This window comes from Pocillopora damicornis, chromosome 3 (genome assembly GCF_964200805.1).
Source record: "Pocillopora damicornis chromosome 3, jaPocDami1.2, whole genome shotgun sequence".
Classification (NCBI taxonomy): Eukaryota; Metazoa; Cnidaria; class Anthozoa; order Scleractinia; family Pocilloporidae; genus Pocillopora; species Pocillopora damicornis.
The window spans coordinates 26,700,012-26,715,691 of NC_142672.1; the positions used below are offsets into that span (position 1 = coordinate 26,700,012).

Below are 15,680 nucleotides of genomic sequence, written 5' to 3' on the forward strand. Positions count from 1 at the left end.
AAAAAACTTCAGATCTGAAATCACAATTCATGGTTGAGCACAGGGTCACCACATTATTATGAGAGAGGTTAAGCATGGCAGTTACAGAAAATATATGCTTTCAGTTATTTTATCATAATTTTAAAATATTTTTGTAGACTTTCACAAGATTTTTTTTGCTGTTTACCTACACAGGTTATCTAAAGATTGTGCAAGAATTGAGTTAGGCAGAGTTCAAATTGCACTTTACTTTTGTTGTAACAACTAAACAATGTAAACTCTTGCATGTGATGATGTACGATATGAGTCCTTGAGGTTTTTACTGGTAACAGTTTTGTGAAGTATGGGGACTTATATATATCAAATGAATTTAAAAATGCATTAAGCACCAATTTCTGTTTGCAATTGCCCACTTGTAATCAGGCAACGGTAAATCAGAAATGTTCTTAAACCATAGTATGCACCTACATCTGTTGGAAGTATTTCTCCCCTTACAGGAAAGTGAAATGTAAAGCACAGTACAGTATCTCATAGACCCTGCATATACCCAGCCATTGGGGATGATGTGGATATGTTTTCCTATTTTTTCAGCAAATACTAAGATGAATGGAAAGGAAGGAACTTGTCCTACGCCGTGGAAGGGGCTTACAGGTTTCTGTGACAAAATGGGTGATGAATGTGGAATGGACTTTCACTGTCCTGGAAATCAGAAATGTTGCTTCAGTGGCTGCCAGCAGATGTGTGTGAATACATCAGAGGTTCATAAGAAAGCAGACACAAAACCTGGCCAATGCCCCAAACCTTGGCTGGGTAAAGAAGGGCTGTGTGATCGCCGTGGGGATATGTGTGCGAAAGATACTGATTGCAAAGGAAGTGAGCTCTGTTGCTTCAATGGCTGCCAAAAGGACTGTGTTAATCCTGGTTGGTAACATTTCCTCTTCATCATTGTACTCACAGGATGACAAATTAGGGCATATTTCTGACTAATTTGATTTAGTAAGAGTGAGTTACATTTTCAAAACTTCCATGTAAATTTTTAAAATTTTTTTGTTATTAAACCAATTTTCCTTTGATTGCTGATGTTTCAGCCTTTTTGGTCCCAATCTGGTTGCTTATACCTATTAGATATGAGCCACCATGGAAATTGGGGTCATTAGTAGTCACAACTTGAAGGCTTGAATCATCTGGTGTTATATCAAAGCCAAGAAAATCTACTCAAATAACCCTCTCTCATCATTTTTGAAAGGTCTGTCTACTTGTCAGCAAAGATTTGAAGAGTCTTTTCTGTTCCCACAATTGGGCCGCTTTGTTCCATCATGCAAGAAAAGTGGTGGATTTCAAGAAATGCAGTGTCACTTTTCCACGGGTTACTGTTGGTGTGTAGACAGTTATGGCAAGGAACAGCTTGGAACACGAACCAGAGGAAAACCCAACTGCACTCTTCCAGGTAAAAAGGAAACAAGTATTTGTGAGTGCATGTACATCTAACTTCTGGAAGAATTATAGAGATATTTGTAGACATCAGTTTGCACATACACTGTTAAGTATACCACTCATGCCAGATGGCTCTTGCATGTCTTTTATCTGCTACTGGAGAGATCAAGGGTATTTTGGGTCACTCCCCCCTACCCAAAACATTTAATCAGATTCTACAGACATATTGCAGTGCCCATTTTTGAATGTAAGAGAAGAGCCCTGTGCTCAAGAAGATTACTGGCAGTTCGTTAATTTTTGTTTTATCAAGGCTTTTGTTTGTGCGCATGGTCATGTGTGCAACAATTCTGCTTTTGTTAATTAACGGTAAACTAAAAATAAATACGTGACTTTTTCACTTTTTTGTAAGTTTATGAAAGAATTTACAATAAACTTGACCAATCTTTACTCCCCAAACAACGGTGTGCCTTATAACCAAGTATTTTAGCGATATTTTCAGTTTGAAAACATGCAATAATGAAGTTGCTGAATTGGGGGTGCATCTTCTAACCAAGTGCACCTTATAATCAAATAACTATGGTATACAGTGATCATAAGCCATACAATTTGACCTTGTGACCTGAACTCCAGTTCATGAACTCCAGTACATGTAAAAGAAACACATTTGATATCTTCAGATCCAGTGTTGTGTGTAAGCTTTTAAACTCAATTTATTTGACATGCATTCACACTGTCAAAGTGTTGTTCATTTCTAACATTTGATGTTTCCAGATCCATGTCAGTTCACCTCGTGCCCATATTATGGACAGTGTGTTCCCACCAAGGACCACAAGTCAGTAGAATGCAAATGCAATATTGCCTGCATAAAGATTTATGATCCAGTTTGTGGAACAAATGGCAAAACCTACGATAATGAGTGCATTCTGAAGGCTGAAGCTTGTGCGGAAAAGAAGAATGTCACTGTTGATTACAAGGGTGAATGTGAAGTAGGTCAGTGGAAAGGTGAATTTATTTATAGCCTCTGCAGGGTTCTGGCCCAAAGGCTGATACCCAAGGAGGCACTATAGAGTCCCCTTGTATAGGGAGAAATAAGAAATGACTTATAATTAATAGAGTAGGTGACAAATGATAATTGAATCAAATCAAGCAGCCCATGATTTTAACTGTCCTTATGGCATGTGTTTTACATTATATTGTAAACAATGGAAACGATTTACAATAGCATTTGGTTTGAACCTGAACTCAATTTTTTTTTTCTCCAACAATGCTTCATATAAACTCTGCTCTGAAAAAAGGTTTAAGATACAAATTTTAGTGTTGAAAAAAGGGAGGGGGCAGTGTTTGTGACAACCATTACTAGTTTAAGTTAATATGGTTTTGTGTTTTACTGTAAGTAATAGGGAGAGGAAGAAGAGGGTTTTATTAGATGAAACATAATTTAATTCACAGTTCATGCCAGGATAACTTTATATTTGCATCTTAATCTACTGTGAGACAGATCGCAGTAATTCACCTTTGCTAGGAGAGAAAGGGAAATATACCATGGGTATCAGTTTTATGGTCTAGATTCGGCCTGAGTATAGTTAATTTTCAATTTATTTTGTGCATTTCTCTATAGAAACAGAGAAAAAATTAAATCTTTTTATCTTTTAGTGGATCCATGTGCCTCAGTAAAGTGTGACTTCTATGGCAAGTGTGATGTCATTGGTGGAAACATCACTTGCGTCTGCCCTGGTGAAGGTAGCCACCCAGGCTGTGGCAATGAAGAAGAACCTCTCTGTGGTTCTGATGGAAAGATTTATGAGAACTTGTGTCTCTTAATGACTGCCTCCTGCCAACAAAAGACAGAGATTATCCCAGCACTGCCAGAAAGTTGTGGTACAGGTTTATTTCTCTTATTTTCCTTTCAAATGAGGTTCAATATTGGATAACTGAATCACTTCCTTCCCATCTTAAGTCTTTGGGTAATTTTGCTAATACCCCTTTTTCCCTTTTATTAATGTTAGCAAGGGTAAAGATAATGATAATTAGCACTCTGATCATTAGTATCAACTTTGCAGGAGTAGTGAATATTGATCCCTGCGTCAACATCACGTGCAGCCATCCATTGCAAAAATGCACCACAGATGATGAAGGCAAACCTGTCTGCAGCTGTACACACCTTGGATCCTGTCCAAAGATCATTAAGCCAGTCTGTGGAGATGATGGTCAAAATTATGACAATAAGTGTATTTTGGACTTTGTCTCATGTGAGAAAGGCAAAGTTGTGTCTGTAGATTATGAAGGAAAATGTGAACCGGATATTACATCAAGTAAGTTAGACATGGTTTTGTTACTTTTGATTGTATAATTATCGTTAAGGAAGTCGGCAATATTTCATGATACTCTGTGGATTTCTGAAATACCTTCTGGTGATTTGGGATTTTAGAATGAGTCTGTGACCTGATTACTAGGTCTCCACCCTTGTTCTGATCATCATATGTAATACATTATTTGAACTAGGGAGTGACAAATTATCATGTAGGCTGGTTATCCAGGCAAGAGTAGTCCTGGGAAGGAGTATTTTTGGTGGTGGTGACTGATGTTTAGCAGAAATCAAGGTCAGAGTCGAGAATTGATACTTGGCTTGGATGATGACTTTCACAAAGATTGTTGAAACCCTCGTCACCACCACTGACAATGTTCCTTCACAGGACTACCCTTGCTTGGGCAATCAGAATACACTATCATATTTTTAATCGTTGTTTGTTTGGTACATTGAAAAACGTAGTTCAGAAGATGGATAAGCAATATTTTTCTTCAATTACTGAATATATGAAAATCATAATGTCATATATTCATTTTATGATGTCATTTATTCATTTTAATATTTGTCTTTATCGAAAAAAACTGAATTTACTGTTGACTTAACTAGGAAATTAGACAAACTGTATAATGTCAAAATGATGTCAAAAATGGTTCTTCATAATTGGTTATCAAATTTTAGGAATTTACTGTATCCATCAGTCGGTTCTGATTTAGAATGGAATTATGTTTAAATCATAAATGGATTAGTCATTCCCTTTCCAAAACTCACATTGTTTAGTTTTAACAGGTGCTATGCCAGATCCCTGTCATAAGGTCAATTGCAGCCATTATCTCGCCAGTTGTCAAGACATAAATGGTACAGCAACCTGTGTATGCTCAACTGCAGTGACACTTGAATTAAGATATGTCTGTGGTTCTGATGGAAAGACATATCCAAATCACAGATCCTTAGAGGTTGCCAGCTGTCTCGCTGGTGGTGCTATCAAGAAGGTCAAGGATGGAAAATGTAAGAGCTACTGTCCAACTTTCAGATACTCCTAGAAACATGGGACCTTGGAAAAACAGGAGGATATATTCATGAGAGCTCGCTTGGCTCCTGAGAGCTTTTTCTCTTTTCAGCTCCTGGACCAGCTATCATTTATGGATTTGTTTTGTTGTTGATTTTTGTCCATGCTCCTTCTATCTGCGACTGTTGACACATTGACTTTATTAACCCTTTATTAACCCTTTATTAACCCTTTATTACTTCCATTTGATCTCTTTTGCCCTTTTTAAAGTAACCTATTTACCCTCTCCTCCCCCCTCCTCAAAACATAGTTTTATCGCGTTTATATGGACTTTTAGTTACATACAGGCAACACTGAATGGGGAAGGGGGGGGGGGCTTGTCAACGAGCAAGAGTGTGGTAGACACAGGAGTGTTATTCTACAAATAAATAGATAAATAGGACTGTTTAAACATGATGTGTCTACTAATTTTGACATTGATTGTAGGTACTTTCCAATCCTTGCCGACTTGCTATTTAGAGAAACCTTTAGATATAAGCCATATTTTAATCCTGAAGAAGCTGGATTTCAGATTTTTGGCTCCTCTATGGTTGCCTCAGGAAAAGTGTCCTGGTGTTTGACATGATTTTATACCCGTTTCGTTTCAGGTCCTCAGCTTATGAATCCTTGTGAAGTCAGCCTTTGTAGCCACAAGCGTCACAGGTGTGAAGTTCAGAATGGCACAGCCTCGTGTGTTTGTAACACAGCATGTACATTAGAGTACAATCCAGTTTGTGCTTCTGATAACAACACCTATCCCAACCCGTGTGGTATGGAGGTGGCAGCATGTCAGAGTGGGGAGCGCCTTCGAGTCGTCAAACCAGGGAGATGTGGTAAGCTTCATTGAACACTTTAAAAGCTGACGTTTCGAGCGTTATCCCTTCGTCAGAGCGATTAGACGAAAGGCTAACGCTTGAAACATCAGCTCGCAAACTTTTAACGGTGGCCAATTTACGTTATCAACCCGTTGATGATACTACATTACCCTGTTATACTCTCCCACCGACGCAGCATCACAGTTTCTTTAGAAACTTACGCCATCTATTCATTAAATACTGACTGATTCAACCGTAAGATGTATCCAAGCATTTAAATGATTAATGGTTTTGTTTTTATTTGTTTGTTTGTTTTTTTTGTTGATAGCAACTACTTTTTACGTTGTTTACACTGTTTGGTGACTTTGAATTTTTCTTTTCATCGTAGATGCTGTTATCTCTGGTTTGAAACCCTATATCTGTCCCGCTCCGTGGAAAGGTCTGAATAGAATTTGTGACCGAAGAGCAGACTCGTGTACGAAAAATGAGGACTGCAAGGAGGATGGAGGAAAGTGCTGCTTTAATGGCTGCCAGAAAGACTGTGTTCAATTTGGTATGTCAAATGAATGCAGATTTCATTTAATTGGTTTAAGAGGGAAGTGTTTTTCAGAACGTTGATAGGATTGTCAAATTATACCACATGAACAATGCCAGTTGCAGATTCTGACAATTAAGTCATGCAAACGTTTCCGTTTTCCACAGTTAGGTCATGCAAACCTGTATTTAGCTATAAAATGACCAAAGATTAAGTAATTCCAAGTATTTCGGAACTTAAGTTACTTTGCCATTTGATCATTCTTGCGTAATTAAGTTGTAAAAGATCAAAAAGAATTTGGCTGCACGTGAAGTAATATACTTAAACTGAAACTACATCCTGTCAACTTATTTTCCAAAGGAGAGAATAATAAAACTAAGTAAAACTGATGCTTGGGTTATAATTTTAAAATAGCGATTTCACCTATATTTAAGTCTGATTAGCTGTATTTCTCTTAATGATTTAAGCAATTTCACCAATCTTAAAATCTGGATAGATTTTGTTTTCTTGATGAAACCAACAAACATTTATTTTATGTTTTCTTTGTATGAAGTTCGTGATCTTGAATGCCCTAACACGTGTCATGAGAATGCTCAGTGCATAGAACTAGTTTTTGGAGGCCGCAAATGTGTGTGTAACCCAGGATATGAAGGAGACGGCATTGATTGTGCAGGTGAATTACTAGTCTGTTTTTTTTTAATTTAACATTACGCTTCAATTGGAATTAATTGATGCTCAGGGTCTTGGGGTGTAGGGACACAACATGTAAAAGTTGAAGACGTACAAATGCAAGAGAAATGGTGTGGGAGCAATCGGCAAGTTTTTTCAAAATCAATTGTTGAGAATTTGCCACTGAAGATTTACAAGTGCAACATTCATCTTGTGTAAGGAATGTAAGAATTTCTTCAACATAAAACCCCCGCGTCCATGGTCGTACAGTGTCATGTTTGAACATAAATTATTTTTTTCCTATAGTTAAAGGTGTATTCCAGGTCTGGCAATGTGAACTTGCCCAGAATTTTGTTAAAAGCGGAAACGACAAGAAGTCCATTGTTCCAGACCTGTGACATCCTGGGTTGTTTGGCTTAGGGCAACCGCGACCGAAAAACACATGTCAATAACCTGGTCAGGACTCGAACAGATATCTCTCGGGTCCACCGGTTACTTTTTAACTACCTCTCCCAAGGGGAAGGAACTTTGATTAACATTGGTGAAATATGTGATTTGCTGGACTTATTTTTATGCGCATGCTCTATGTTCAACAGCTGATCCTTGTAGTGTCAAGAAGTGTGAGCATTATGCAACTTGCGTGGAGGACGGCGGCATGGGAAAATGTGTCTGTCCACAAGTTTGTCCTCTGAATTTCATGCCTGTCTGTGGCTCAGATGGAAAGATATATGACAATGTGTGTCTTATGGAAGCTGCGTCATGCAGTCAACAGAAGAAGATCACCATCGCCAGTAAAGACAGTTGTAGTAAGTCTTCAAATGAATTTCTCACAACTTTTTTTTTAAGAAAAATAGTATTCTCTAGAACCTGGGTTGCATTGTATTGATTTAACTTCATTTTCCCTTAGTTGCTCTAAGTAGCATGGGTCTTAAGTACAGGGTGGAATTCTGACGGTGCAAACCAGCCTGAGTCTGTTTTGCTGAGCTGTTGAACTCTGTTGCACAGTAACCTTCATACAAGTCTTATTTCACAGTGTGTATTTTACCAGACAGGAGATAAGCTTTTCTAACGTTTAGTGTTCTAGAGACTGGATTGAAAGGCGGTAGCTTGGTCATCAGACACCTGTTCTCAAAATCCTCTTCCTGTGTGATGGCAAACTTTCAGGGGCACTATTCGATGGGGTTGTAATAGGCGATGGAGTGGTGTCCCAATTAAGGCAGGAGTAGCGTTGCTGCGTGTAGCATCATGCGACTGAAACCGGGAGACGCCATAGCAAAATGGGCATCCTAAATCATTACTTCATCTCACCTCTTTCATTTACTTCATAGAACCAGACCCTTGTGAGAAGTCCAACTGCAGTCATCCATTACACCACTGTCTCAAATCACCCCGAGGTGCTGCATGTGTTTGTCTGCCATTTTTGTGCACAAGGGAATACATCCCGGTATGTGGATCAGATGGCCAAACGTATCCTAACGAGTGTGTCCTACGGTCAGAAGCATGCGAGAGAAGTCAGACAATAACGGTGGCTAGTCAAGGAGAGTGCAAGCAAGAAAACAAAAGTAAGATATATGTCATGTTTTGCAGTTATGTACATGTTGGTCACTTTAGCCAGTAATGTTACGAGAACTGTAGATCACGCACGAGTAGCAGTTGGTCTAGGTCTCAGTAGTCAAAAGAGGTTGGGCGGTTAACCTTCATGTCAGCGGCCAAAATCGCTTGATGCGCTGTAGACAGAAAGGAGCTAAAGAAGCAAGTGATGAACCTCAAGAAGAGAAATATTTGCTAGAAAGTAAAAGCACTGCTTTCTTGGGTGAAGGTCTACCAAAACAACAACAGTGTGAAAGTTGAAATAAGAGGTTTTCTTGATTTCCTTCACCCACCACCCTCACAGACTGATGTGAGAACTAAAGATTGTTTCGTTAGAGCTTTTTGGTTTGTTATCTGAAAGAGCTTCGCTTATCTTAAAGGCGAACTTGACGAAGACGAGTATTATGATCGCAGTGGTGATGAAAATCATGATGGTGAAGATGATGTACATGTATTATTTGTGAAACAAAAAACACAACTCTTATTGGTCACGTGCATCGTTGTTTACCTGACACCTCTTGGCTCCTTTTTTCACAGACCCTTGCAGTGCACCTGATCTTTGTACTCATCCTTACCATCAGTGTCACGTGGTGGGTGGTAAGGCCCTATGCGTTTGTCCAATGGTGATCACCGCAAATCTGGCACCAGTGTGTGGCTCAGATGGACAAACATACCCTAACCCCAGCGCTCTTGAGAGTATGAGCTGCCTAGCAAATAGAATCGTGGAGGCAGAATATTCTGGTGAATGTCGTGGTGAGTAGGAACAACTTATGATTGATTATTGAAAGAGTGAATGAGAAGCACTGGAGGTGACTGACAATTATGAAGCTTAGTTTTCCAGTGAGAGTTGTCCTGAAAAAACTGTTTTCAGTGAGAATGATGTCGATTTTTTCAAAAGCCTGAGATCAAGACATTATCTTAATCGAGTGAAAGTCTTTACTGATGAAGGTGAAGGTCGGCCAAAGTCATTGTTGTACACTTCTCACATGGAGTAAGCAGCTTGTTGTTGTCGTAATCTGTCCATCCAGTAAACTAGCGTTTAATTGTAAGAGAGATAGTCTTGCACAAGACGATTTTTACCATGATATATGATCCCTTCAGAAAGATCAAACCAGGATTAGTTAGACTCATTCTTCAGTCAGAAAACCTTTTATACACAGTGAATGTTTCTTATCAGGGAACTTTGGTAATAATTTTAGTAGCTTTATTTTTCATCGTGGCTTCGTTGTGTTCTAGCTCCTTGGGATCCCTGTGACATTTCACTGTGCAATCATCATCGTCATTACTGTAAAGTGGTCGACGGTAAGGCCACCTGTGTTTGCTCTCAACTCTGTCCACTTATCCCGAGGCCAGTGTGTGGTTCAGATGGTAAGACATACCCAAACAGCTGCACCTTGGAGGTTGAGGCCTGTATATCTGGTAAAGACCTGACCGTCATATCAAAGGGAGAGTGTGGTAAGTGTTTTCTTTTGGAAATCTGTGAAATAATAATATTGTTTGAAACAGAGGTGATAGGGGATTTTAAAACATGGGCAGTATCACATACGGTCCTCATATGGATGTTGGGCCGTACGGGTCGTATCATGATAAAGTTCCTTAACGAAGTTCTCTGATTTTCGAAGTTCTCCTTCGATTTAGAAGGGCCCCATTTCTCGAAAAAGTATCGAACTTCAACTGAAAAGTGAGAGGCAGGCAAACACTAACACAGTCGGGATGAGGAAGAAATTAAGCATTCTTAAACTTTAACCATCGATTATCTTCATTGTTTGAATGTCTTTCTTCCTTGCTGCAGCGAATGACGAAAATCTTGTTTGTTTTCTGTTGGATTACAGATTCATGTTCAAGGATGGAGTGCACTGATCCAAGAAAGCATTGCAGAGTTGTGCAGGGTGCAGCAACCTGCGAGTGTAATGAAATCTGCACACTTGACTTTAACCCAGTTTGTGGTTCAGATAGTGAAACATATCCCAACGAGTGTAGTCTGGAGGTCGAGGCATGTAAAACTGGAAAAATCTTAACCGTAGTGAAATCGGGAGAATGCGGTATGTGTTGTGATACTGTTTATGTTAGTTAGGAATAAACTGTAAGTTATGGTTTGCTTGCAGTGCAGGGTCGGACGCTGCTTTGATTGAATTATAGAAAGGTGGCTGGAGAGATCGATGGACTTTAACTCTGGTTATTTAGCTCACAGATGGAATACCACCCCTTTGCCTGGCAAATACCTGCAACTAGACCATGACCCCCTATTCCAGGCACCCGTAAGCGCTGATTAAATCAACTGAAGGAAAAAAAGGAAAGCTTGTTCGAGGCAACAACCGCCATTACCAAACTACTCAAATTTCTAAATCAGTATGCCCACTGACTAGAGGAGCCCGCTAAGCACTCGGCGGTTAAGTTCATCAAATTTGCATTTAAATAAAGCAGGTCGTTCAGAGACTTATTAAACATAGTGCATGCTTCTCAGAACAGTTACAAGAACCTTGAACAGTATTCTTCCAATAACCTTTCTGGGATCAATATAAGTATCTTGGCAACTGCCCACCCACCCCTCCCCTAACTGAAAAACAGTCAAGTGATGAAATTTAGGGTTAATGTTGGGTTAGGGGAGGAGTAGGTGGGCAGTTGCCCAGATACTGGTATTGATCCCCTTTCTACTTAAAAGTATGTAGATTGTTTTAAGGAAAAATTCCTTCTCAATCACTCCTTTCTGGGTCACATTTAGTTGACAGAGCTGCGTCTGTTAATTTTTAAAACTTTGAATTGGACTTTTTTAGGGCCGCAGTGTCCCATTTTGGACCCAACTCCTCTCTGCGCTTTGAAAAACGGATCCTGTTTTACAGGAAACGTAACTTGCCCCACTGGACTGAAATGCTGTCTTGATAATGACTGTAGTCACAAGTGTACTGAGCCTGCGCTTGACGATGGTGAGTGTTTTACTTTTCAGAGACTCCGTCAGAAGCCTGGGGCAAAATTACACCCGAACATCAGTATGCATATTCTCCCTACTGTTCTGTTTGCATTTCTCAAGGTGCTGACGGGGAGAATTTGTTTAACAATCGAGAGTTCCTCTAGTTGGTCGTCATTGCGTTATTCTCGTGACCTTAATGTGCGGTTCAAGAGTGATATTGTAATAAGAAATTAGATGCCAATCACTCTTTGGGGGTGAAGGGTGAAGGGCCAAGACTCTTCTAAAATCTATGTTCTTACTTCAGGAACCTCTTTTTCAACAAGTGGGCAAAGATAAGGGAGCATGAGTTCGTCTTCTCTTCAGGAAGACTAGTTTACAATTTTCAATATGTTCTGTCTTTCAGCGGTTTGAAAGCTTAACAGTACTAAGTTTTTATGGTTGCATTTAATTTGATTGAAAACTTTCTTTTATCCATAATTCTTGAACTTATTTCGAAAAAACCTTATATGTTATTTAAATTGCTCTATCTTTGCTTCGCGATCACAGGAACTGAATAACGTCATTCTTTGTTAACAACCTTTTTTTGGTCCTGTTGTTTCACCATTTAAGCACAATGTGTCGTAAACTAGGAAAAACTGGAATTAGAGTCACTTATATGTTTTTATAAAAGTTTTTCTTTATTTGCAATATGATACTCAATTCGGAGCTGAGCCTAGTTTTGTTGTTTGCTCTTTGTTTTAGGGACAAGACCTGGCGAGTGTCCCATACTTAACCCAACTCCTCTTTGTGCGAATTTAACCGGATGTCAGTCAGACAAAGTATGTCCCCTAGGCAGCAGATGTTGCTTGCAGAAGGGCTGCACACAGAAATGTGTTAAGGTTGAGATTCTTCCCCCTCCGCCACCATGTGAGTAAATTATAAACCATGTCTCAGATCATCATGACATTCTGTTAGGCTATTAGTGATGTCTGGATTTTCGTTATAAAACCTTTTCACTCAGACGAAATTGATCATATAAACGATAAAAGGAAAATTGACAGTTCTTGTGTGTGCGTTTGAATCCATTATTGGTTAGCTTTTTGTGTACACGCGTTTGTGTAACTGTAGGATGTAGCGTGTTGAATGCTCTGTTTTTGTTTCTCGTAGTGCTACTTCAATGCCCAGTTTTAAACCCTACTCCACTGTGTAGACAGCCGGCAGGTGCCCCACCCAACTGTTTCACAGGCGGCCCAAAGTGTCCCGCAGGAAAAGCTTGTTGTCTTGACAAAGACTGTAACCACAAGTGTGTGAAACCTGCGCTGGCTGATGGTGAGTTGAATTTAAAGTGTTGTCAGGATGGAATGTTACTGCTGATTGTTCACAAAATGATAATTTGATTGATTTACAAGATCCAAATTCTTAAGACCCATTCAAATGAAAGTTTTTTTCGGATGAAAGAAAAGTGAATAACCCAGAAAGGAACTCGTTGGATAAAGAACCCAGAACAAACAGTAGACGCAAAGAGAAAGTGTGCTCTAGAAAACTTTGTAATCGTATTAACTCTCACAGCTTTTGATATATTTTTTGATATATATATATATTTTTTTTTTTTTTTTAAATTTTTTTATTATTTTTTTTTTTATCAAGGAACAAGGCCAGGAAAGTGTCCTATACTTAACCCAACACCTGTTTGTGCTAAAATAACCGGATGCCGGTCAGACGAAGAATGTCTCTTTGGCAGCAGATGTTGTCTGCAGCAGGGCTGCAAACGGGAATGTGTAAGAGTTGAGGATGTTCCTCCACCGCCGCCATGTGAGTTAATTTTGAACTAGCTATGTCTCTAATGAGATGTTTGTCGGTTTCCAGCGATGTCTGGATTTCTATCAAAAAACCTTTTTCACGCACATACTAAGGTTGATCTCTTCAAATGATTAAAGGGATAATTTGCAGTTGTTGAATCTACGTTTGTATTTGTTGGTGTTGAGATCGGTTCTTTTGTGCACTTGCTTTTCTGTAACAGCATGAACATATTTGGCTTTTAATTTAATGTATTTTTACTCTACCTTATATTAAGCACCTTATATTATGCAATCTTTTTGCAGTGTTATTACAGTGTCCAGTGCTTAATCCAACCCCTTACTGTAGCCTGCCTCCAGATGCCCCACCAAACTGCTTCACAGGAGGACCAAAGTGTCCCACAGGACAGATTTGCTGTTTGGACAACGATTGTTACCACAAGTGCGTCACTCCTGCAAGGGCTGATGGTGAGTTTTATTGCATAGAGGAATCCTGAATTTCAACGTCTTTTAAATGGGTCACTCAACGGACGACAGTTATACCTTAGCTGCTTAACCCTTTAATCCTCAGAGGCTGTTAACCTGTAATTCCCCATTGTGATTACAATACATCGTCTTGATATTTGGTTATGAAAATAGAGAAGCTTGTCGGCTAGTGGGTATTGTCTTGAATTAAAATGGAATTCTCTTGTCCCATTTACAACTCGGAAATGAAGGCAGACAGCCAAGAGAGTAACTTATTGGATCTTTGGAGTCAAAGGGATGATTGAACTGATGTATTGAAAAAACTATTTAGTTTTATCAACTGAGTTGATAATGTAAATTGCCCACCGTAAGAAGTTTCAATGTTGTCATTTTGAGTGTTAGCCCTTCGTCAGCGATTGATTTAATAAGCTAGGTAATGAAGAATAGAAAACAAGAGGAGGAAATATTTGGGCAATGATCAGAAAAATAGGTTGAAAATTAAAACGAATTTTATTCTTCAAAACAGGGCTTTTTTGTTGCAATACGTTGCACACCCTAGTGCCGCATGGATTTGTGAATTGGCGGTGACTCGCTTCACGGAAAGGGAATCTTGAATTCCGGGTCGTTCTTTAGTTCATGTATTCTTTTATTTCAATTTTAATATGTTTTTCACGATCCATTTTAGTTCTGGAGCCTCTTTAACTGACAGAGTGTGGTGACATTGTTAAAGAGAATGCGCCGTTTTTGTGATTCTTCTTCTTGTCCTAAAACAGCCAATGCGACGATGTGACTACTGAAAGAGCTAAAAATATCTCATAATTATTCAGACGTATTCCTCATATTTCTATATTTGGCAAGTTTGTTTTATTTCCCACGAAATAGCCCATATCAGATTCTAACCATTATCTCAAGCCCGTACTTTGAAATGAACCTACAGATTAACGTTTGTTTATTCGGCTTGATGTAACCCCTTTTTTTTCCCCTTTTCTAGCCTTTAAGAAACCTGTGCTGATACATAAAAATAAATCTACAAGCTTAATTTTAGATTTTTTTTTCTCAGGTACACGACCAGGCACGTGCCCTGCGCCAAACCCCATACCGACATGTGAATCAACAACAGGTTGTGAGTCCGACGATGGATGTGCTTTGGGGGAGAGATGCTGTCTCCAGTGGAACTGTACAAAGATGTGCGTCAAGACTTTGCCTCCTCTCGTGAAAAGTGGCCATGAAAGTGAGTACAAATAACACTAATTCACAAGGACATTTATGACAGCCAGAGGGGAGAATTATTAGTAGATCTTCAGAGCTGATGGGCCAAGAGAGCTACTAGTTTAATTTCTGTTGTTTATTTCCTTTTTTCCCGGTTTTTCTCCGAAGACCGCCCCTCCACGTCAAGACTAACCACTTTTGTCGGGACTTCAACCTGTCAGCCCCCTTGTCATCCCTATGGTTTTTGCGTGAAGAACAAATGCACGTGCCAAAGACTTTGTACACGTGAATATGCTCCCGTGTGTGGTACGGACGGGAAAACGTACAGCACTGAGTGTGTCATGAAGGGTATGGTGTGTGAACAAGGAACTATGGTCACTGTTAAGCATCCTGGGGAATGCGGCAGCCGTAAAGGTAAGGGAGCTCGACTTTTCCCTGCTTCAGCCACTCGGGAATGTTGTAGCGTTTATATTTACTTTTGATGAACTGATTTGGTGCTAGTCTCCTATGCAGTCGATGTTTGATCTTGTCACGCAAGGCGTTCCCTTTGTTACACAATCCTCTCGACTTCCACACAACACTTTTGTCATACAACACTCTTTCTACTGGTGGAGGGTTTCTTTCACACAACACTCCTGTCACGCAACATTCTTTCTGCCGTTTTCCACTAGAAAGAGTATTGTGGGACAAAACCAAAGGCTGACGAGTCCAAGCAACGGCTATGAAGGAAATTATTATGATGCGTGATGTACTAATTTTTTGTCTAAAAATTGGACACCAACAAAAAACGAAAAAATAGTTCGAACACGGCCAAAGATTAAATTCTTTTTCGACAATTTCCATTGGAACGAAAAATTTCGATCCCTTTATGGGCTGCTGCGACGTTAGTGAAAAAAATAGACAGTTATACGATCCTCGTTGACCGAAGAAGAAAATGTTTTTATTTGT

At 39.4% G+C, this 15,680-nt stretch overlaps 1 protein-coding gene across 5 annotated transcripts in view; it reads left to right on the forward strand.

Annotated features, from left to right (window-relative positions):
- LOC113684323 (uncharacterized) overlaps nt 1–15,680 on the forward strand; it is a 35,435-nt gene that overhangs the window by 10,237 nt on the left and 9,518 nt on the right. Inside the window, exons 13-33 of one of the 5 annotated variants that reach the window (XM_089199332.1) lie at nt 571–900; nt 1,226–1,426; nt 2,185–2,403; nt 3,067–3,297; nt 3,474–3,725; nt 4,499–4,726; nt 5,375–5,599; nt 5,970–6,134; nt 6,670–6,789; nt 7,382–7,591; nt 8,114–8,347; nt 8,913–9,128; nt 9,612–9,830; nt 10,208–10,417; nt 11,150–11,299; nt 12,025–12,189; nt 12,430–12,591; nt 12,910–13,074; nt 13,365–13,526; nt 14,584–14,754; nt 14,901–15,146. In XM_089199332.1, the coding sequence (XP_089055458.1) occupies nt 571–900; nt 1,226–1,426; nt 2,185–2,403; nt 3,067–3,297; nt 3,474–3,725; nt 4,499–4,726; nt 5,375–5,599; nt 5,970–6,134; nt 6,670–6,789; nt 7,382–7,591; nt 8,114–8,347; nt 8,913–9,128; nt 9,612–9,830; nt 10,208–10,417; nt 11,150–11,299; nt 12,025–12,189; nt 12,430–12,591; nt 12,910–13,074; nt 13,365–13,526; nt 14,584–14,754; nt 14,901–15,146 (4,281 nt within the window). The remainder of the gene's footprint in view (nt 1–570; nt 901–1,225; nt 1,427–2,184; nt 2,404–3,066; nt 3,298–3,473; nt 3,726–4,498; nt 4,727–5,374; nt 5,600–5,969; nt 6,135–6,669; nt 6,790–7,381; nt 7,592–8,113; nt 8,348–8,912; nt 9,129–9,611; nt 9,831–10,207; nt 10,418–11,149; nt 11,300–12,024; nt 12,190–12,429; nt 12,592–12,909; nt 13,075–13,364; nt 13,527–14,583; nt 14,755–14,900; nt 15,147–15,680) is intronic. The other 4 variants (XM_089199334.1, XM_089199333.1, XM_027201670.2 and 1 more) reach the window with 4 other exon arrangements.